This window comes from Balearica regulorum, chromosome 25 (assembly GCF_011004875.1).
Source record: "Balearica regulorum gibbericeps isolate bBalReg1 chromosome 25, bBalReg1.pri, whole genome shotgun sequence".
NCBI classification, from domain to species: Eukaryota; Metazoa; Chordata; class Aves; order Gruiformes; family Gruidae; genus Balearica; species Balearica regulorum.
In genome coordinates, this window is record NC_046208.1 from 4472411 (window position 1) to 4495006 (window position 22596).

The following is a 22596-nucleotide window of genomic DNA, read 5'->3' on the forward strand; positions in this document are numbered from 1 at the left end:
GCACGGCTTCAGCTATCGCTGAGCTCAGACAGCTTCTGCACCCCCCCCTTCCCTCGAGACACGATAACTCTCTCTGTAATCTCTGCTGGCGACAGCAGCGCAGAGCTGTCCCACCCCGCTCTCCCCCACCCGGCTCCAGCCAAACTCCCGTCGCACGGAGCAAAGGGGCCGGGGGGGGGCCGGGCGGGCAGCACCCCCTCGCCGGGACGCGGGTCACCGTAAGCAGGAGACGGGCAGCTCCGAGGGTCCCTGCGGCATGGGTGCATGCACAGCATGAGGACCCTCAAAAGTGACAGCAAGCACGGGCTCGCCCACAGCCGGTGGGGTTTCGCCAGCCGACAAACCCTTCCCTGCATCTTGCACGCGCGCGGGGCATCCGTGCTGCCCTGAGCGGCACCACTTGGCAGCCCGGGTAGTTTTTTCCTTCCTTGACAGTGCTGTTTCTTGTGCAGGAGGCCGAGAGGTGAGAGACGGCTTGAAGCCACCTTGCAGCGCTATTGTGACACCCCACCTTGATCCCAACCCTGTAGGACACGAGGGACCCAAACCGGGTGCTTGTGCCGGCACAGGCACCGGGATTTTTCCTTCAGCAGATGCTCACGCTTCTGGCAGGCTCAGGATCAAAGAAGAAATCAGCTCGGACCAGATACTGTCAGACGCCAAGGAGTGGGAAAAAGTGATGCTGCTGGGCCCGTGGCCTCAAGCTGGTTTTTGGGGAAGGGTGAAAGCGAGGAGAGGAGCTGGTGGACCTGAAATGTTAATTCCTTCCAGCTGTTGTCAGTCTGGCAGGTTCTCAAAGGAAGTTTAATAGACTGCAGTCGTCTCCCCTCGGCCCGTCCCCCCATCGCTGCGCTGTGCGGAGGCAGCCCAGCAGAACCTGGGATTACATGAGCTGCTGCGTCTTCCAAAGACCTAGTTTTACTTTTTTCCCTTTGGCTTTGAAAGTGTTTTCTTGTATATGTGTGTGTGTGAGCGTGTATTTGCACGCACGCACGTGCGCGATGCCTGCCTTTCGCTTCTCCCCAGGCAAACCTGCCCCTTCGATTGCAGTGAACCAGAAGGGACGGTCGGGGTTGCATCGGGCTGGGGCTGGGAGCGCGGGGCAAGAGCCGGAGTGGGAGCGGGAGCCGGGGACTGCACCGGCGGGGAGGAGGAGGAGGAGGAGGAGGAGATGGTTTCGTGGGCCTCCTTGCTGGAGCGCTCCCCAGTCCGCCGTGTGAACTGGGAGGAAACAGGATAAAGAAAGTATTTGGAGTGGAAAATAAAAATCCTCTCGCTTGCTTTATTGATTGTGATTGTGGACAGAAATAGCTCGGGCTGTTGAAAGCAGTCCCCACTGAAGGAGCATCCAAACGGCTCGAATGCGGGGCTCATCCCGTACAGCATCCGCCTGCAGCACGTGGCAAGAGGGTGCCCAGAAGCCTCACGGTGACGGGGCGAGCCAGCCCCGGAGCAGAAGGGTTTCTCACCCGCCTGCCGTGGCTCCTGCAGCGTTTCCAAGCCCCGTGTCGTACACCTCGCTATATGCTGGCTGCATCTCTAGACACGCTCAGCGCGGGAGCCCAGCAGCACAGCCAGCCTGGGAACGCGCGGCCCTGGCAGTCTATGAGCAATTAGACAATGAGCTCCCATCATTAATACATCCCGTGTCCCACCCGTAATAAATCGCCAGCAGAGAGCATTGGCCAAGCAGCACCGATGGCGAGCCGGGATCATCCGCTGCCCGTCCCGGGGAGACACACGCCTGTCACTCCTGGGGGGGACCCTGCTTTAAAACCAGCAACAAGAGAGCAATGCTCGTGTAGGTGACTGGACCTTTTAATGAATTTTAGCCCATTTCACTGAATTGTTTCACTGAAGACAGCAAACGGGGGGCCAGGCTGGGGAAGGAGGGCAGGCAAGGCCAGGGTGCCCAGTAAAGCCCAGCCTGCGGGGCCAGCATCCATGTGGGCACGGTGCTACAGCTCCCGGCTCGGAGAAAACTGTAAAAAACAAGTGCTGGCAGGAGAGTAATTAGTTAAAACTGAGCACATCTGTTGTTAATTAATTCCCAGGCAGGAGAGTTTAACTCTTGCCTTCCCCAGTGGTTTGCAAGGTGGATGGCCAGCATCAGCTTGCATCCAGAGGAAGGCTTGAACTTTGCTTTTCAAGCCCTTTACCAGGGATGTGAGTTGCTCTGGTCCGTCATTCCCACATCCCAGAACCGTCCCTCTGATTTTCAGGAGCACCCAGGACTTGAGCAGAAGAGCCAGCACTGCTCAGGGCAGTGAACGTGCCTCAGGCTTGGGGCGAAGGCTGAAAAACCTCTGGGTTTGCCCCTTCCAGTGGCCAGCCCTGAACAGCCGGTGGAGAAGGTGGGACCTCTCTGGGGGTGAGTTTGCAGAGCAGCACTCTGCAGGACCGAGCTGCACTTTTGGGTAGCCCCGCACCAGCAACTGCGATACTTTATTTGCATTTTTTGAAGGCAGCCGTCACTGAAGTACATTCGTAGGCGTGAATATCACATACATTCAGCAGTACATCACGCTCCATGAAGAGCCCAGCTCTGCTCCCCACCTCCCTGCTCTGCCTTGCCCATGAGTTTCAAGCCGTGGCGGGTGGACAGAGCTGCTGCGCGGGGAGCTGGTCCCTCGGGAGCAGCGTTAAAAGGGCGTCTGACGCAGGAGCAAAGGGGGGGGCAGGTAAGGGGGAGTTGGGTGCGTGGGGTGCGTGGGGTGCATGCCACCCCCTTCCCACGCCAGGACACAAGCACGCACAGCACAGCCAGCCCACAGGGCCCTCCCGCACTGGGGGAATCTGTTCCCCATTAAGTGACTCCGGCAGCGCTCGTTACTGTGGCTGGTGGGGAGAGCAGCCCTGCCAGCTCCAACCTCCCTAATTAGCACCACAAGTGAGGCCAGGCTGGGGAAGGCCAGCGCCTCAGTCCCTCCTTGCCAAGGATGCAAAAGGTTTGGAGCAGAGCCTCAGCCAGAGCCCATGGAAAAGCTCCCACTGCCCCTGCAAGTGCAGGATGAGGCCCCGGTCCCATCCGTCCCGGGATGGGCAGCGATGTGCATCCCCCCCCCCCGCCCCCCTGCTCCAGGGCTCAGCCTGGCTGGCTCTGCAGTGAGGGCTAAGAGCCCCGACCCACCCCCCCGAGCCCTCCCGGCCATTCGCGGGGTGGAGGAAGGCTGCCGGCACCATCCTCTGCCCCTCCATGCACTTGCGCTATGCTGGGCTCCGACCGCCTTTAGCTCACCACTAAAAATAGGTTTCACGGCTGAGGGCAGGCAGCCCAGATCCCAAACCAGCCTGTGTCGCCGTGACCAACTGACCCATTTGGCCTCGATTTTTAAGTATTTTTCCCTTGTTCAACTCCAGCTCAGGCAGCAGCTGGGACAGCTGAGTCCCCCGAGGGGCAGCGAGACTCCGGCGGGGGGGGGGGTTATGGTCTCTTACCTGCATGGCACGGCACAGCACGGCACGGCACGGCAGGGCTGGCGGTCCCACGGCAGAGCTGGGATGCGGCAGCAGGAGCGCCCAGGCCACCTGGATTCGGAGGGCTGCCAGCTCCCGCAGCCTCACGCCAACCCTGGGCAGCCCGTGCCCACCCCAGCCCCGCAGCCGTCCTTCATTTCCTCCTTTAGGGCAGTCACGTCCCGTGGGGCAGACGAACAGCTCGTGGGTCCCGCTGCAGGGCAGAGCCCCGGGAGGAGCAGGGGACGGTGCTCAGCGGGGCCAGGTTTGTCCCACGGCTGCAGGATGGGGCAGGGAGCCGGTGCCAGGCTGCGGGACGGTGGGACGTCGACCTGCTGCCCAGAGCGAAGGGCAGGGAGTCCTCTCGCATTTCCCTCCCGGCACAAGGACCAAAGCAGGAGCACCCGGGGCTGTCATCGAGCTGCCCCGTGTCCCCGGGGCCAAAGGAGCCCCGCAGCCGCTGCGCCAGCCCCCGTGCCCGCAGCTGGGAGCAGGATGGAGCACAGGGACGGGGGACACGGCGCGGCTGCGAGCGCCCTGTGGAGCACGTGATGCGGCAGCCGTCGGTCAGAAATGAAGACAGACCTTTATTTACAGTAACAAACAAAAGGGACAAAAAAATAAAATAGCGTTGACACTTCCCTCCCCTTCTCCCCAACCCTTCAAAGGGGCGTCTTCCACCCCTGCCCAGCCACGAGCCCTGTCCCCGGGGTGAAGGGACAGGGGCCAACGACTGCTGGGGGTCATTTGGCACCAGCTAAGGCACCCTGCCCCCCCGGGATGCGCGGGGGGTGGTGACGGCTCCGCACAGCTCCGGGCTCTCCCCAGCCGGGACGGCTGCCCTGGCCCCCCGGCTGCATCCACGGCGCAGGGACCAGAGAAGGAAAAGCTTCTTCCCGGATGGCAAAACAGGGAGGGGAGCAGGCTGTGTGTATTGCACTTGGCTGCAGAACTCAGCACCAAGGAAGGGCGGGGGCTGGCAGGATGCGTCCCACAGCGCGGGACCCCGCAGCCTGGCTGACGGCCTTGGAGGTGTCCTTGGCGGGGCGGGGGGGGCAGGATGCTCTGTGCCACCCCTCTGTAAACCAGAGCAATGCACCCCGAGCACTGTCCTAGGGCAGCCCCAGGCGGTGGCAGCAGGACAGGCTGCCCCCGATGCCGGGACCCTGGGGTGGCCCCTGTGGGCTCCGTGGGGCACGGGACAGGCGCTCCTGCTCTCGGCTCAGGTGGCAGGAGGCTCCCGCGATCCTCGGCGAACCGGCCCGGCGTGGGGAAGAGGTAGAGCGTGACGGGATGCTGGCCGCCCCTGGAACCCCCGCGGCCCTACGGATTCACCCTTCCCCAGGCAGGATGCGACCCAGCTCCAAGGGTGAGGTTTGCAATGGGGGGTATTGCTCTCCTTTGCTGGGCTCTGCCTTTTGGCGTTTCACACCTGGGCGTCCCCGCCACCAGCTCGGGGACCGACCGGACCCTTGGCTGCTGCAGGAGGGGCTGGGGGGGGACCCACTGCCGGTCCCCCCCTGCCACGTGCAGCCCCTCAGGAGGAGAAGCAGAGCCCGCAGCACTCCATGCAGATCTCCAGACAGTCGGCCGACTCGCAGCAGGCGTCGATGATGCCGCAGTCCATGTCGCAGGGCAGGTCGCAGTCCGCGCACTCGCCCGAATTGCAGCAGCAGCAGCAGATGCAGGAGTCCTCGGAGGTGCAGGAACCGCAGGTGGCACAGTCCAGCACGATGTTGCAGAGGGTCAGGAACTCACAGAAGAGGCAGGAGAGGATGCAGTGGACGCAGCAGTCTGCGGAGGAACGGCCAGAGAGTGGGCAGAGGGGAAGGACCTGGCTGGCTGAGTCAGCAGCCGGCGGATGGATGCTCAGCCCCGTAAGGGTGGAAAGCCTCCGGGAATTAACGGAAGGGACGGAAAGAGGGGCTGGGAGCCAGGCACTGCCTCAAGGGCCCCCCTCAACACCCAGGGACATGCCCAGACTGCAAGAGACCCCAGTTTTGGAGGACATGAGATGACTGCGCTCAGCACCCACCCTGCAGAAGGCTGCCAGGACGGGAGCTCGGCTGGGCACCGAGGCCTGGGGGTCCCGGTGGACTAGAAGGATGCTACACGAGAGACCCCAAGGAAAGCGGGGCTGGAGGAGAATGGCCGGGAAGGGACCCCCAGGGGAGAGCCGGTACCTTCTTGTGCCTCAATAGGGATGTGGGAAGAGGCTGACTTGGAGCTGCCCTTGCTCTTCTTGCTGCTCTGGCTGTTGATGGAGTGGTGTGACTGCAGCTTTCGGTGAGGCTTCTGGGTGCTGGGGAGGGTGCGGAAGACCCCGTTTCCTGCCTCCCCGTTGGCACCGCCTGGATCCGGCCCCCGCCTGGCGCCGTTCTGCAGCAGGTGGGTGCAGGAGCTGGGGGGCTGCGGGGCTGCTCGCACCTGGGGCTGGCCTGGGGGGAGAACGGCACGTCACCCCGACAGTCCCTGAGCCCCCCACAGCGCTCCGCCGGGGGAGAAACCCGTGCCCGGTCCCCTGCCACCACACGGGAATCTGGTGCCCGGCTGGACACGGGGTGGCCCCGTGGGTGGGATGAAGTGATGCCAACAGATGCGTGGTCCAAGAGGATGGAGATGGAAAAGGAGATGCAGAAGAAGAGACAGCTGGAGGGAAGGAGACAGGCTCCACAGAGAGGAAGGGATAAAAAAAGAGCAGGAAATAAAGAGCTGTCGTGAAGGGCGTACTGCAACTGCCAAAATTCAGCAGAGGACCTGGAGGAGGAGGAGGTCCCCCAGGGTCCCAGCGCAGCTGGCAGGGGCAAGAGGGACGAAGCCGCCAAGACCAACCAGAGTGGGTGCAGAGACACAGCGAGGCACGCTCGCCTCGTGCTAAGTGGGGAAGAGCCTGTGGCTGCTTCCAGCTGACAGCCACCATCCCACGAGCCACCGTCCCACGAGCCCAGGGGACAGCGCTGCCGGACGGAGCTCCAGGCCATCCCCATCGCCCTCTGTAAAGCCAGAGAAGATGAAGGGCCACCAGAGAGCCGGGCTGCTCATCTCCCCAGGACTGCACGAATTGGCCACTTAATTAAAGGGCTCCCCAGCCTCTGGCTGAACTTTTCTGCAGGAGGAGGAAAATAAATATCTGCTCAGTCTCCCTCCAGCCCTCACACGGTGCAGCTGTAAGAGAGGCCGGCAGCCCCGTGCACCGCCGGGATGCTGCCGGAGCCAGCGGCACAGCTCAGCCCTTCGCTCCTGCCCGGCACCGCATCCCCACACTGACGTCCTTCTGCGGTGGAGGAGAGGACTGGGAACCCAGCACAAGGGAGGGGGTTCGAGCATCCATCCCCCTCCACAGCAACACTGATCAAAGCCACAAATAAAATCCCGCCTGATGATGCTTTGGCCAAACTTTGATTTTCCTCTCCCGCGGCAGTAAACAAGGGATGATTCAGGCAAGAGGCTCGAGGGCAAAGGCACCTCCAGCCGCCGGGAAACAGGAGCTGCTTTCTGCATGGGGTGGCCGTGGGGCACGGGGAGACCGACTGGGTGGAGGGGGCACAGACGGTCTCTGTCCTGCACCCGCTCTCACCGGCAAAAAAAAAGAAAATAAATAGATGGAGGTTAAAAAAAACACAAGTGCACGGACCCAGCGCTCAGCTCTGCCAGACTGAGCTGGGCTCAGACCGCGGAGGAAGTTTAACCGGGTGCTTGGGTGAAACGCTGCGTCTCTGACTCGCACTGGGAAGGGAACTTAAAATAACCAGAGCTGAGCAGGAAGAGCAGGCTCGAAGCAGGAGGGGTGGGAGAAGGACAGAAAGGAGAAATGGGAAACAGGTCTTGGATAAAATGGGATGTGTCCCCTCCCCCCCCCCCCCAAAAAAAAGAACTCCTTGGGGGAGCTGGCTTCCCACGCACCCTTCTCCAGCGCCCTTCACCGCCTGTGCCCCAGTACGTGCACTGAGCTGGCATCGAGCGGCACCGAGCCGGAGGGTGACCGTGGTGCCCCGGGGCTGCCCAGAGCCGCGGCGGGCAGGGGCTGAGCCCGCAGGGACCCGCGCAGCAGCCCGGCAGCGGCTGACAGCAGCAAATACTGGGCAGCTTCGAGCGCTGGGTTTCTCCAGGGGTTTGCAGCAGCATGCACCGCGCTCGCTTTGGCGGTCTCCATTTCGCTGCATTCCTCAGATTAAACTGTTTGTAAATCAAAATCACGTTCCGACTCCAGCGAGTGGCAGCGAAAGGCAGCCAGTAATCCCCCCCTCTAAGTTAGGAAAAATAGCTTCCATTTTTTAGGAAAACCTTCAACTCACAGGAGTCCAGAGCTCTTCTAAAAGAGCAATCTTCAACCCAAGGCTTAGGTGGACACCCACGGGTGTCAGGGCAGGAGCAGAGGGAACCAGGCCACCCGACAGCCCCCACCGCATCTGCCCACCATCACCAGGGTGGGAAACCAGGGCGCTGGGGGAAAGCGCCTGCCTTCGGCTCTTCAACCACCAAAAACCTCCTGGACATCCGCTCCGTGTTTCCACCCGAGATGATGCTCCCCGGCACAGCCACGGTGCTGGCTCAGCTCAGGTTCCCCCACGGCAGCATCACCGGCGCTCGGAGGACAGATGCCCACACCGCAGCGGTACTCGCCCTGCTGTGACCCCCCGGCACTGGCTCTGCCACAGGTCGTCTTCCCAAGCCGCTGACAGGGCTTGGACAAACCGGCACGTCGTGGCCGCCTGAGCGGAGTCTGCTGCTCTCGCCTGCAACTCAACACGCAGAGCCCCAAACCCGTGATCCCCGCTTTGGTTGCTCCCCAGCTGCCAGAAGACTGACTGATTCAAGAACCGCGGCAGGCTCCAGCCAGCAGCGCTGAGCCTCGGGGGAGCTGATCCTGGCACCGCTGGCGAAGGACACGACCCGACACCCGACAGCCCCTTGGTGCCTGGTCCCTCCTGACCATGCACATGCCAGACTGGCACGAAAATGCCACCATCGGCCCCCTCCACCTTCCCATGGGGGACCCTAACTGTGCTCCCCAGGCACTGCCAAAGGGGGGGATTTGCCCCCCACAAGCGATGGTGACTCCCCGCCCCGTAACACCAGCGGCGGGATGCAGTCGAGGAGCGGGCTGCAAAGCAAGGGATGCCGGAGGCAATGCTCCGCAGGGGGCTGAACCTCATTTCCCGGGGAGGGGAGGGGGGTTCCCCTGCACCCAGCACCCAGGCAAGCCCAGATGTGGGCGGTCACGTTCCTCCCAGCCTCGGGGCCCGCGGGGCGGCTGCCCCCGGGGGGGTGGGCTGGGGAGGGGGCTGCGTGGGGCCGCGCCACGCAGGGTGCAGCAGGCTGCAGCGTGACTCAGAGGTGCAGAATGTCTGTGGGCAGCCGGCCCAGCTCCCAGATGCTTTGCAAGGGCTCGAGCTCTGGTTGAGGAAACGTGCGCTTTCCTCGCTCCACGTACGCCGTCAGGAGCGCCCGGATTTTGCCGTTCCCTCCCCTTCCCACCCCGCCAGCCCACTCTTCGAAGTCTGCAACCTCGTTCCCACCCTCCCTCTCCCCGCTGGGAAGCATCCATCCACTTTACACCCCTTGGAATGGAAAGCTGCACGCTCGCATCCAACAGAAGGGGAACGGCTGTGTGCGTAAGGGGCAGCCTGGGAGCGAAACCCTCGGATCCAGGCTGGGGGCCAGGGAAAAGATGGACGGCGTGACTCCAGGAGAGCCTGGCCCCCGATCTCCTGCGTCTGCCAGCTCTGCTCTCCCGCCCCTGCAATGGGAAATGGAGCAAGGGCACCCCGGCCCCCCACCTCTGCTCCCACCCCACCCCAGCGTTTCTCACGGCCGGGGGACCGGCAGGTCTGCAGCAGCAGAAATGGGGAGGTGCTGCTTGGCTTCACTGCTGCCTCCAGCAAAACCGGATCTCGGCGCAGGCAGCCCGGCCCGGCCCCTGCTCGTTCGGGCTTTGCACCAGCCTCACCCTTGTCCTGGATATGCCAAGCCAAGAGCTGTCCCGATGGGAGGCATCTCCCTTCGCTCCAGCAAACCGCCGCTGCGCTCCCCTCCTCTGGCTGCGGCCGCGGAGCCCGTTCTGCCGGGGCCTCTCCTCTCTCCCTCTGCGGCTCTGGGGGATGCTCCTTCCCCCAGGGGCTGGTGCCTCTCCCACCACGGCATCCCAGCAGGACCCCACCACCACCAAGAGTTGCTCCAGCTGCCCGCCCTCCTCCCCCTCTGCCTCCAGACGGTCCCACGGACGAGGGCAGCGAGAGGCATCACGGCGCTGCTGGATGCCGCCCTTCGCCTTCCCAGTGACTCACGCTCAGTTAAAGCCTTTTGCTTTGATGTGGGGAAGAGCCGAGCGAGGAGGAGACAGCTTCCCACCACAGCTACCCGCCGTGCCAACGAGCCCTGCTACTGATCAGACGGCGCAGCCCGAAGCACGAGCACCCGGAGGCTTCTGGAGCTGCACGTGCTGCGGCGGAGGGAAACACTCACATGTCACAGCTTCGGGAGCGCCGGCGAGCTCGGCCCGGGGGCCCTTCGTCAGGACTTTTCGGGACTCATCATCTTCCGGGGGTTTCTCCTTCTTCAGCGCTGCGGGGCTGGCAGGGGGGCGGGCGGGCGGCCGGGGCTCTGCCGCCGGTGCCGCCGGCGTCTGCCTCGGCGAAGGGCGCGAGGTCTCGCCCGCCTCTGCAAGAGAAACGGGGTTGGAGCTGAGCACCCCGGGGTGCGTCGCGCTGTGGGCAGAGACCCCAGACCCCACAACCCACAGCAACCCACAGCACGTCCCCAGCCACTGCAAACGGCACCGGTCGGTGCTTTGGGACTCTGATTTCGGGCACAAGCCAAATCCAGCCGCTCCTGTTGCTTCTGCAGCCCAGAGTACGCAGCGGGGGAAAGAGCTGGAGCACTGTGAGGGATTTTGGGCTGCTCGGGATCGGCGTCGGGGCTGCACCACTCTGCAGCCACTCACCCCGCTGCAACGCCAGCACTTCGGCAGCGCCCTCCCAAAAACCTTCCGGAGCTCCCACATTCCTTCTCTAAAAAGCCAGGGGATCTGGTTACACTCAGCGGTTCAAGCTGGATTTTTCATTCCCCCATCCCATGAAAGGGCCACTGTCTTCCCGGCGGGAGCTGGCTGCCACCTCCCCTCGCATTCCCGCCTGCCCTGGGACAGGAGCAGCCCCTGCGGGACCCCCTCGATGGGGCGAGCAAAACCCGAAACAAGAGCCGTGTTATTCCCCGTGGGGATAAACCCCAATGCCACACAGCCCCTCGCAGAAACCCAGCGAGGAGAAGGCATAACCGCCTCAGCGGGCTGGGGGCTGGCTTCCCCCCCACGGCAGGGTACCCGTGGGGGCTGCGTGGTGCTCAGTGCGATGCTACGCTCCCCCACCCACTGCGAGACCCCTCCACACCACCCCGTCCCTCTCCCCAGCACCCGGAATAGCAACCGCTTGCACAACAGGGGCTGGACCACGCTTTATATAAAACTAAATTATAGCTTGGGTGAAGGGAAGGAGACCAAAGACCCATAATTTCCCTGGCTATAACACCAGGTCCTACACGCAGGCAGGCAAGGGCGGGTGGGGGGAAGCGAGACCTCGGACACTTCATTATACTCAATATAACAAGAGGTCCTACAAGCAGGAGCCGGGGAGGAAGGCAGGCAGACGTCACACCTGTAATTATAGGGACTATAACAAGAGGCCCTACAAGGGAGGCGGAGGGCCCCATCCGCACCCCGGGGTTAGCAGGAGCCTGGACACGCTGCAGAGGGGCTGCAACCAGCCTGGAGCGATGCTCGCTCAGCTCCCAGCTCCACTACACCCCACGTGCTCATCCACCTGCCTCAGTTTCCCCACAGGACCATCCTCTCCGCTCTCCCCAGGATGCTGATCCACCCTGGGGTACCGGAGCTCCTGCGACAGGGAGTTTGCTGGGAAGGAAAGCTCATCACGATGCAGAGCCCTGCTCACGGCTCTCGCAGGCGAGGCGATTTTGCAGCTCAACCAAGAGGAATTCAGCAGCTCCAGCTGAATTTTGCACAGCAACGTTGGCTCCACATCCCAAGCAGAGTGGGAGTATGCAAGCCCCAGAAAGCAGAAAACTCATTCCCATGCCCTTGGAAAGCCCAGGGCAAAATGTAGAGGAGAAGAGAGCAGGCTGTCATCAACCTACAGGTGTTTGCACACAGGCGTGGTGTATAGGTGAATAATAACCACACGTTGCTGCATCCACATCCTCTGTCATGTCCCAACCTGGGCTGGCTGAGTCAGAGCCACGGTGTTTAAGTCAGCACCTGATCTGAAGCCTGTTAAAGCCAGACGTGAAAACCCTGATGGTTGAGGAGCTCTGGATGAAGCCTTGAGTCAGAGGTGCCCGGTGCAGAGCACAGGGAGCGCAGCTCCCACGCGGTCCCTGGGAAGGGATCCGAGCCACCGGGCATCGGCGTAGTCAGGGAGATGCTCCGGTTTCTGCTGTGAGATTCCCAAGGGTGCTCAGGGCTTAAAAATCAACAGAGCAGCCCCATCACTGCCAGATCCCCTGCCCTGCTCTCACCCCTGAGGTCAGCGTTCCCCTCCGCAGCAAGTGATTTACACTGGGAAAAAAGAGCCGGAAAATCAGGTGCTGCAGCGGGATAGAGGGGCCGGCGGCTGCTCTGTGCACAGGGGGAAGCTGGCTCATGGGCGACCCAGAGAGCTCCATCCAGCTGATCCTGCCTCTGCCACGGCTGCCCTGTGCTGCCTCCATCGCATCCCTTGCCCGCTCCGTGCCTGTTCCCGAGGGGCTGAGGATGAGGACGGTCTGTTTAGACTCTGAGCTCTGCGGGAAAGCAGCGGCACTGGGCTGTATGGATGGCGAGCGTGCCGGTCCACCGACCAACTATTGAGATGAAGTTCGTTTCTGCCTTGTCCACTTCACCCATATAATTACACTGCACAAGAGGTCTCACACACAACCACAGCGATGCAGGGAGGAAGATGGCAATTAAATTAACTCCCACTGGAACAAGCTGGCCAGAAGAGAGACAAAAATAGACCGGAGAGAAATTTGGGTAAGCTAGTCCTTCCCTGCCTTACACAGCCTTGCTTCCCTGCTGCTGCATGCCCGTGGGGAGCAGACAGACGGTGCTGACCCCCCAAGTACGTGGCGTCCCCCGGGAGATGGAGAAGGGGGCACTCGCTTTGGGGCACAAAGCCCCGAGAGAGGGGTTCCTGCTCCCAAAACCACGCTAAGCTGAGCAGAGATGGTGAGTGTGGAAAGAGGCACGAGGAGGAGCAGCTCTGTCCCACCATCACCCGGTGCTGGGGTCTGGCAGGGGGTCCCCTTGTCCTTGCTGCCACCAGGGCAGGGACCGGCTCCTTCCCTCCCCTGCCATCACCCTGCTGCTGCCGGAACAAGACCAGGCTTGACCTAAATCTGCCGGATCCAAAAGCAACCACAAGCCCTGGCAAAACGCAGACGAAGCCCTAAGGAGAGTGAGCCCTCGGGATGGGACATCCATCCCCTTCCCCGCCTGCACCCCCATAGCAGCTGCACCCCCAGCCCCTTCCCGGCCGGGACAAACGCTCATCACGCAGCAGAGAAACACCCTGGGACGAGAGTCCAGGTCTCCGCTCCCCCATTCTGCACCACCTTTTGTAAAACACAAGGGAGAAATGAAGGTAACGTGGCACAGGGAGAGCAACTCACAAGTTCTGTTTATCAGAACAGAGATAATAAGGCATTTAAAAATAATAAGCCAGGCTTCAATAAATCACAGCGCTGCCGTAAGGTACAAAAGATTAGGAAAGCCGATAGATGTGGAACTACTTTCTTTGCCTCCTGGTTGCCAAGCCCAGGGGATGCACACGGGTCAGGTTTTCTGACTATTCTCCCCATTTTCAAAGTCCAAACCCACCTGTTGTAAAAGCCCCAAGACACCACTGAGCTCCAAAGTCCACCAAGCATCGCAGGGGCTGAGAAAAAAAGGAGGGAGGAGAGGAAAGATGTCAAGAAGCTGTAAGGTCTCACTGGCTTTAACCAAGTATCTTGTGATACTCCTGCAAAGTCAAGTGTACCCAACGTCCCTCGGGGTGCGCCGGCTGCGGGAAGGACCCGCTTTGCACGGCCAGAGTCTGCAGGAGCTTCTGGGGCAACCACCAGTTGTTCTGATTAGGGGAAAAAGTGTTTGTGCTTTGGGTGGGAGGCGCGTTTAACTCCTGATGAGCTTGCAGGACTGAGCTAACCCATCCCCGAAGCGCTGGACAAACAAAAGGAAATAGCAGTGTGTCAGCAGCTGGTGGGAGCACTCGGCCGCACCGAGCCGGGACCGGGCAGAGCTTCTCCAGCAGCACAGCCAAGAGCCACACCGCAGGCAGCACGGCCTCGGGGGGGACCTGTGGGTTTCCTTCTCTGCAGCCGGTTGTGGTACCCAGACCCCCAGCTGGGAAGGCACGGAGGATGTGGGAAGATGCAATGCTGGAGCCACGCTTTTGGGTCAAACCCACCCAGGTTGTCCCACGGCTCCTGCTCAGCTTTCCTGATCTGCCGGGCTGCTTGGGATCTCTGCTCGAGCTGCCTCTCTTCTATCCAACTGCTTGTGGCTAACGAGGAAGAAATCCGGTGGCAGGAGATGGATGGACACCTCCCCAGCGTGGCATGTACCTGTCACCGCTGCCCCACGCGCGGCTGCATGCCAGCCACGGGCACCACAGGAGACGAAGACGCCTCCGACACACACCAGCTAAAGACAGGCTTGGACCGGCCAGCCCAGAAGCAAATCCTGCCTCTTCAGCAGGCAGCGCGTTTGGATGAGGTGGTGTCAACCCGGGGCAAAAGGGAGGGAGAAGGGTCTGCACACGCCTGGATCCACATCTGAGCTCTTCTGGAAATAAAGAGCATCTAAATCTAATGCCGTGGGTCACGACTCCTGCCGACGCGGCAATGCTCGGGACTCTCCCGTTCCCCCTTCTCTCTCCCTTTATCCCTCAGGAATGGCCGGTCAGGGACGAGATAATGTTGGATGGAGACACAAACAGAGACAGTCTAGCGAGGCATTTGCCATTAACAACACGCTACCTTGCAGCAATATTTAGTTTGGGAGCTTTCTAATCTGTTTTATGCAGATAAAATGAGCGCGTAATCTCTCTTGGTTTTCCCGTACACGCTGCCTGGCCCAATCAGGTGCCTGTCTGACCTATTCAAGGGATATTTTAGAGCTTGATTAAGTGGTTTCAAGTGCAGAAGAGACGGCACTGAAGCAAATCCTTCCAATCCCACGAGCCAGGCTGGAGGAGAGGAAAGCAGAATTCTGGTTTGAAAGTTTGCTCAACTGGGAAAAATCAAAATGGCTTATTTACATTCAGTCTGAAATTAATGCACTAAAGCATTTTTGGATTCAATGATATTCAGGGAAAGGAAAAGGAGGGTGGGAGGGGAAGGAGGAGAAATGGCCAGAGCTGCTGAGCACACCTGGGACAGATCCAGCACAGCTTTGCTTCCCTCCGGGAAAACGTTTGCCCCAATGTGTCTCCGCTCACCTGGGCAATGCTTTGGATAAACAGTTCAGTTCTGGGACAATGAGGAATCCGGTCAAAAAAATAGTGGTTTCTATGAAAAGTTACTTCCTAAATGCAAAAAAGCAAAACAAAGCAGAAAAACCCACAAAACCCCAAATAGCTTGCCAGCCTGGGAGTTGTTATTATTTGTTATTTATAGGCATTGGGTGGGTAGGAAGAGAGGAATTTCGGGCCGGCCAGACAGGCCAGGACCAAGGTCTGTCCAGTCCATCCATGTTCAGCGTTCGACCTCGGCTGAAAACTCCTCTGGCAATAAAACCCCGACCCCGGGTTTGGGGCGCAGACCCCGTGCCAAGGTGTCCCTACAAATCCCATCACCCAAAGGTCCTCGTTGACCCAACCGGCTCCGGCAAAGGAGGCACAAAGCAACCCTCCTGGGAGAATCGCTCCTACCTGGGAGCGGGAACACCGGGGCGGTGGGGATAAACCTGGAGAAGGGGTTTCGGGGAAGATAAATAAAATCACTGCCAGAAGCATGCGCCTCTGTCATTGCGGCAACGGCGAGGAACTATTCCTTATGCAGTAACGTTATATGTAACGTTGTGTTTGACATATGCATGTAAGGCAGCATTCGGGGCTGCAGGTGCAAGGGAAGGAGCAATCTCTGAGCCCAAATAGGAGACAGGGGACAGCGCACCTTGCCCCAGGACACAAACCAGACCCAGCAGGACCAGGCTTCTGCCTCCAGCTGCCAGGCCAGCCCATCTCCCAGCATCAGGCCTGGGCTCTGCCTAAACCAAAGAGCGACAGAGAACATCCCAAATGTACTGCGGGGCCAAGCAGGGGAGAAAAACGATTGGGAAAACCAAAGGGCCAAAGACTCGGTTTGGGATCGAGTCAGCTTTCGGTGAGTTTGAGGAGCACCGTGCGGGCTCAGCGCTGCCAGGCGAACCCCCTGTGCTGGCCAGAAGGATGTCAAAGAAGGACGCAGGAGGAGATCCTGCGACATCCCAGGTGTCCTTAAGGACGAGCAATTATCCTTGAAGCCTGGAAAGCGGCTAACGCGATGTCTATCGGATCCAAGGAGATTCTGGGAATTAGAGAGCAAGGAGCCACACCGCTGTGCTGGGGAAAATTATGGAGAGTCTAATTAAGGACCATGCCAGTACAGTAATTGCGTAACCTTATGGGGTCAAACCAGCACAGGTTCTGCCAGGGAAAATTTGTGTCTTTCTAACCTGCTAAGAGTCCTTAAAAAAAGTTAATTGAAGAGCAGAAAAATGTGAGCTGGTGGACATCATTATTAACAAGAATAATAATTTGCACTTATGCAGCACCTTTCATCCTGAGATCTACCCAACATACAGTTTTAAGCCAGTGCCCATCATACATTACCCAATCTCCATGTATTTTACATTAGCACAGCTGCAGCGCTAAGCCGCTGCGAAGCAGAACCTTATCACCGCTCGGCCCAGCGGGGAAACTGAGGCACATAAAAGGGATTTGCCCAAAGCAACATCCTATGGTGACAGAGCCCAAAACTTGGCAGTCCTGGTGCTCAACTTCCCGCTGGTGTGCATGCTCGCTACGTGGGGGTTTCTTCTAGGCACAGACCCCAAAGCAGCTTCAGAGGAGCTGCAGCGTGGCCTGAACGAGGTTAAAACAAGATCTTCTGCAAAGGTCAGGGCACGGCTTGCGGGGCAGCAGCATGCCTGCTCGCTGAAGGAAGGCGGCGAGGCCGGCCAACGATGAAGCCATTCGGGTGGAGCGAGTAATTGCTCCCGGAGTCAGCGAGTCGACCCGCTTTCTCGGGGGGAACACGCCGCGCCAGCAGCCCAGCCCTGGCACCGAAAGCAGCCGAACCGGGCGAGCACCGTTCTGCCCTGGGCACAGCTGCCTGCACCGGGGGAAGGAGCCGGCACTGGGAACCTCCTGCACGCCCATGGGGAGCACCCCAAAAGAGAATGGGACTGGGGTGAAAGCGCTTCCCGAAGCTGCTGCTGGCTCCCCGATCCGCCCCGTCGCGGAGCCGGGGATGCACGGGCAGAAAGACAGTGGGACGGCACCAGGGCGAGGTGGGGACGTTCCCCCCCAACTCCAATATCGAGTTCAACATGGCTGCCAAAGCCCGCCGGAAGATCAAACGGAGACGGGCAAAGATTTGGATTTAGGGCAAGAAAAACCCAATTACCCCATCCCTGGCGCTGTGCAGGAGCTCGTTTCCACCAGTACGACCCGAGCGCAGCACCCGGGGCGATGCAGGAAGGGGCCACCGGCACCGGGAGGGACCGACACGGCTTCATCCCGTGCCAAACCCCGCAGCCCCGGGATGCTGCTGGTGCCCATCCCGCAGGAAGCTGCACAGGGCACGGCCAGAGCAAGGCAGAGATCTGGGAAAAAAACAGAAAAAGTACAGAAAACGCCCAGAGGACAGCTTGGGTTTCTGCAACTAATAGACTTGAGCAGGCGCTTTCCAAGGAAATTCAATTAGGAGCTGGAGCGGGACCGGGACGCCGGGGTGGCAAGCGGCACAGCCCCGAAGGGCCTGCTTTGTTTTGCTCAAAACTAGAAACATTTGAAAAAAGCCAGAAATCTGCCTATTTTTTTGGCTTTTTGGAATTTTGCTGCTGCTGTTCAAAGAAAAGAAAGAAAGAAAAAAAAATCAAACATTTTCATGAGCAGACAAGAAACTTTGAAAGAAAACAGAAATTAATCTTTTAGTGCAAAAAGTCTTTATCTGGGGTAAAAAAAAAAATAAATTGTTCCTTTCGGGCCTTTTCTGTTGGGTCCTTTGCACTTACAGGATGCCTGCGTGCAAATCTGCCACCAGCTGCATTTAAACCGGTGCTGGGACCCTCTTACTTCGACCTTGCAGGGTGTTGCCTTTGTTTCGGCCCCCCTCCCAGGGCAGGACGCAGTCCCAGTAATGGGTACCCGAGGGACGGCGGCATCAATTCCTGCCCAGCCTCCCCTGCTTGGGGCACCTATGGGTGCTCAGCACCCCGAGCAGGGTGACAGCACCCTCTCGCAGGCAGCCAGACCCTGGTATTTTGGGCGAGCTGGGCAGAGCCGCTCGCAACTCTGAAGGCTTCGTTGTTGGGGCTGCGGCACACAACAGCTTTCCGCCTCCTGTTACACCTCGGGGCAAACTCCTTGGGAACAGGCAGAAAGAATTAAAGGGGAAAAAAGTGCGTGTGTGTGTGTTTGAGTGTCCCTTCCCCGCTCGGCTCCAAGCAAAGAGCCGCAGAGCTGCTGGCGCCTGCGGCAGAGCCAGGACGCAGACACGGAGGGGGGGACATGGAGGGGGACGCGGCGGTGGCCCCACGCAGCAGATGTCCCGCTGGGAAGGGAAAGAAGGGAGCGAGCAGAGTCAGACCCAAGGGGAAGGTTTTTCTTCTGGAGGTGGATTTGTCTCCAGCATCTTTATGTCGGTTTGCTTCCCATTAGGAAAGCCCCTCTCCCGCTGTCCCTGTTTCCCCTCCTCTTCCTCCCCATGAAGGGAAGGAAGGACAAAAATAATCTCATCAACCAAAGGGCTTTCTGTTTTCTTCTGTTTTCTGTTAATTCCTCCAAAAAATAATTACACCCCACATACTCCACATAGGCAGACAATTGCCTCTTCACTCTGAGGCTCCTCTGCAAACTACCTGTGGCTATTTCAAGGGTTTGGTTCGCGACGTGCCCGTCTCCCCCGGGCAGGAGGAGGCTGCGATGGCACCGGGCCCATCTCCAGAGGTGCCAAGGAACAAACTCCGGGAAACGGGCTTCGTCTCAGGCTGGGAAATAGGACCGAGCACGGCAATGCCAACCCGACCCTGCCCACAACGCGCTAACTTGGGCCAAACCACTCTGGCACCTCAGTTTCCCCCTTTACTTCACAGGCTTGGCGTTACCAAATTAGCTGGTGTAATTTGCAAAGCATCGGAAAGGGAGTCGAGTAAAAATTCCCAGGCTCCGCGGTGCGTGACAGAGTCCCTGGACGCTGCCCAAGCGATAATGGCTCTGCACCGAAACGTCACGAGTCCAAACAAGCCCCAAAGACCAACCAGCCCCTGTCCATTCATTGCTCACCAAACACACAAAAAAGAAAGAAAGAAAGAAAGAAGTGATGTGAGCAAGAATTCAAAGGTCAATACGTGCAACCGGAAAGCTGCCCTTTAAGACAGGACAGGGATATTCTCGCAGCATGAAATTTGGCCCCTGGAGCCTGGGCAGATGGAAATCGAGGGTGTCCTGGACCCCCCCCTTAGCCGCCCCCAGCTTTGCACGCTGTGAAAGGTGGGTCTAAAGGAGGCAAATTTGGTCCAGCTCTGCTCGGGTTTGCCTACTCTGGGTCCACACTCCCCTTCAGGAGAAGCTGGGGAAGAAGAGGGTGGGTTAGGGGCTGGGTTGGGATGGAGGGGACACCCCTCCACCACAGGGACACCACATCGGGCACTCACGGCTGCTCCTGGGCTCCCAGACCTCGGCTGGGTCCCACCGCTCCTGATCAGGACACCGGTATAACCGGGAGGCTGAACGGTGCTCTACCTACACACCACTCTGGTGCGGCCAGTGGCTGGGAACGCAGAAAAGCTGTTAAGGCCATTTTTTCCAACTCATTTAACCGATTTCTAAACTACTTTTTAAAATAACCCACACTCGCTCTTAGAGCAGCTAGTGCACAGCGCTCCTCCTAACCCAGGCTGGGAGCAAGTTCCCATGCAAAAGCTTTTTTGCACTAGGTCCGTGCATTAATCGTTCACCATTTCCCACCTGGGGAGGAAAGCGAATGGAAGGAAATGCAGAGAAATAAGCTCCGCACAGCCCCTGCAGCTGCCTCGGCCCTGGGACGCGGCTGCGGCACAAAACAGCGTAAGAGTTCAGCCGGGAAGCGGAGCCTGCAGCATCCAGCTGGAAAAGCAGGGGGAAGAGAACAAGAGGATGTATTCTCCGAAACTTGGGCCCAGCTGTGCTCCGGGCCAAAGCCAACAAGGGGAGAGATCCAGCTGTGCTAAGCTCGGTTTCTGTGCATCGCTCTGCCCGGTGCCCCCGCGACACAGCTCCTGCCTGCTCAGCCCGCTGCCCGGCAGCTGCTTTCAGAGCTGGTACCGGGGGGGGGGGATTTGGCCCCTTTTGTGTCTGGGCTGACAGCACACGCAACAGCGTGGTTCACCTCTCGCCGTCAGCTTCCTGCTCCGGCATTTTTTTCTCTCACATTGGGACTTTTAATGTAGTTTCCACACGTGAACCTTGGCGGGGACCGACCACCACGGGACACCGGCGCAGGTTCTCACGACCCAGGCTGAGCCCCCACACCGCTCGGACAACGGAGAGGCTCGGCTCTGCCCCGTGGAGAAAGCGAGGATCCCCCCAACTTTCCCAGGCACTTCGCCATGGCCTGATCCTGCCCGAGAACCCCAGGGAGCCGCTGCGGGGTGGGGAAGGGGCCCCGCCACCCCCAGCCCAGGCCCCCTGGCCGCAGAACAGCCCCCAGCCCCTTACACCCGTCCCTCGGGGTGTTTTTAACCCCTTCAGCTTGCGCTGGCCCCGCGCCCGGCTGCGCTGTGCGCTTGGCCGAGTTACAGAAAGGGCTGCAAGTTCGTGCTGTGCCCCCCCGGCCCGTCTGCATCAGCTGTGCTCGCACCGCGCCAGGCACACGCACACACACACGCACACGCACTCAGCTGTGCACAACCACGCACACGCACACACTCACTCGGGCCTTCCTGGACACGCACACGGGCACACCCCCACCCCCCCAGCCGAGCACACACTCCACCACACCTCCCCCCCCCCGAGCCGTGCTTACACGCACCCCCCCAGCCACGCAACAGCCCCCAGCCCCCCCCACAGCCCTCAGCCCCCCCTGCAGCCCCCAGCCCCCCCCGCAGCCCCCAGCCCCCCACTCCACGCACACGCACCGTCTCCAGCAACACCCCCCGGCGCGGGGCACCCCCGGAGCTGTGCACCCCCCCGCCATGCACCCACCCACCCCCCAGCTCTGCACCCCCCGTCCCAGCGGTGCACGCACCCCCAGCGCCGTGCACACACACCCCCCCCCCCCCAGCCGTGCACACACACACACACCCCCCCCCCCCAGCCGTGCACACACACACACACCCCCCCCCAGCCGTGCACACACACACACACCCCCCCCAGCCGTGCACACACACACACCCCCCCACACCCCCCAGCCGTGCACACACACACACACCCCCCCCCCCAGCCGTGCACACACACACACACACACACACACCCCCCCAGCCGTGCACACACACACACCCCCAGCCGTGCACACACACACCCCCCCCCCCAACCGTGCACCCCCCGGAGCAAGAGCCCCGCGTTACCTGGCGGCGGGGCCGGCTCGGCTCGGCGGGGCTCCGGGCGGCTCGGCCGGTGGTTGCTGGCCTGGGACATCGGAGAGGGGCGCGGCGGCTGCGGCGGGGAGAGAGGGCTCACTGCGGGCCGGTACCGGCACCGGCCCCGCCGCCCCGGGCGCCGCCGCGCTCACCTGGGGCCCCGCGGGCCGCCGCGCCTCGGCTCAGCCCCGCGCCCCCCCCGGCATCCCCCGGCCCCGCCGCCAGCGCAGCGCTCACCGCCCGCCGCCTCCCGCCCCGCCGCTCCGGCGACCTATAACGAGCCGGTCGGGGGCGCGGGGCTGGGCTGGGTTTGGTGGTGTGGGGTTGGTTTTTTTTTTTCTTCTCCCAATTCCCTTTTTAAAAAAAAAAAAAAAAAAAAAAAAAAAGGCTGCGAGAACAAACAAACAACCACCCGCGGCCGCCGCGCTCCGCGGAGCGGGAGGAGGAGGAAAAGTTTTCTTTGGGGGGATGGAGCAGAGCCGGGGAGGGGAGAGGCGCAGGGCAGGCAGAGGTTGCTTGGCTCCCAGGGCCAGCCTCGAAATTGGGATTTCTCAGCTTTGCTGCGCTTTCGGCTCAGTGTTGGGTTTCCCCCCCGCCCCGAAAACGGAGGGGGGGGGAGTAGTGGGGATTAGCGGGTCTGGGAAACTCCCACCGCCCTGCAGCAAAGCCGTGCTGGGGACCCTCAGGTGGGTGCTCCAGCCTGTCCGCTCTGCACCCGGGCGGGGAAGCAAAGAGGGTGCTTTTGTTCCTGACTCTGCCGGCCAGTCCTCGGCAAAGCCTCTGCCTCCCCCGCCCCTCCCTGCCTCAGTTTCCCCAACTGGTAAATGAGGTTCTGCTCCTTGGGGCGATGCCTGGAGGCGCTGGGATCGGAGGTGGCAGCGTCACGCTGTCATCAGCCCCAAGAGCGACAGCATGAAACCAAGGTTTCAAGCAGTATCAGCAGTTGCCAAGTGGGCCAACCCGGGGTTCGCTGCGTTTGCTCCAGCGCTGCGGCCCTGCAGGGTCCCCACGAGGACTCATCCTCGTGCAGAGCTTCATGCAGAACCCGGTGGGACATTTTCAAAGTTGTTTTTCTATAACACCGCTGTGTTTTCCTGCTTTTAAAAAACCCAGCATTGCAAAGCGTACAAAAAGAGGCTGCAGTCGCTCCGGAGCTCAGCTAGAGCCACGCTGCCGCCAGCGCGAGCCTGGAGCTGAAGGAGCTGGCAGCAGGGGTCTGCCCTCCCTGCCCTCCCCTGCAGCGCAGGGCCGGGGGTCACCGTCAGCCGACACTTCCCTCGGTCACCACTTCCCGGACACGCCGGGGGGTCTGGGCAACAGCT

The 22596-nt window shown here is 60.7% G+C and overlaps 1 protein-coding gene across 1 annotated transcript; it reads right to left on the reverse strand.

Annotated features, from left to right (window-relative positions):
* Positions 1-4025: 4025 nt before the first annotated feature.
* MDFI (MyoD family inhibitor) lies at positions 4026-21525 on the reverse strand. Its single transcript, XM_075775938.1, has 4 exons — positions 21263-21525; positions 9922-10116; positions 5640-5894; positions 4026-5250 (listed from the first exon to the last, which is right to left on the reverse strand). The coding sequence occupies exons 1-4, from the start codon at positions 21330-21332 to the stop codon at positions 4994-4996; spliced, it is 777 nt and encodes a 258-aa protein (XP_075632053.1). The 5' UTR covers positions 21333-21525; the 3' UTR covers positions 4026-4993.
* Between the last annotated feature and the right edge of the window lie 1071 nt (positions 21526-22596).

Excerpts from the sequence above, each read along its gene's own strand:
- MDFI (XM_075775938.1), bottom strand. The coding sequence starts at position 21,332 with ATGTCCCAGGCCAGCAACCACCGGCCGAGCCGCCCGGAGCCCCGCCGA. Across the intron at positions 10,117-21,262 it reads CGAGCCGGCCCCGCCGCCAG|AGGCGGGCGAGACCTCGCGC; the intron begins GTAACGCGGGGC and ends TTTCTCTTGCAG. Across the intron at positions 5,895-9,921 it reads CGCTCCCGAAGCTGTGACAT|GCCAGCCCCAGGTGCGAGCA; the intron begins GTGAGTGTTTCC and ends TTCTCCCCCCAG.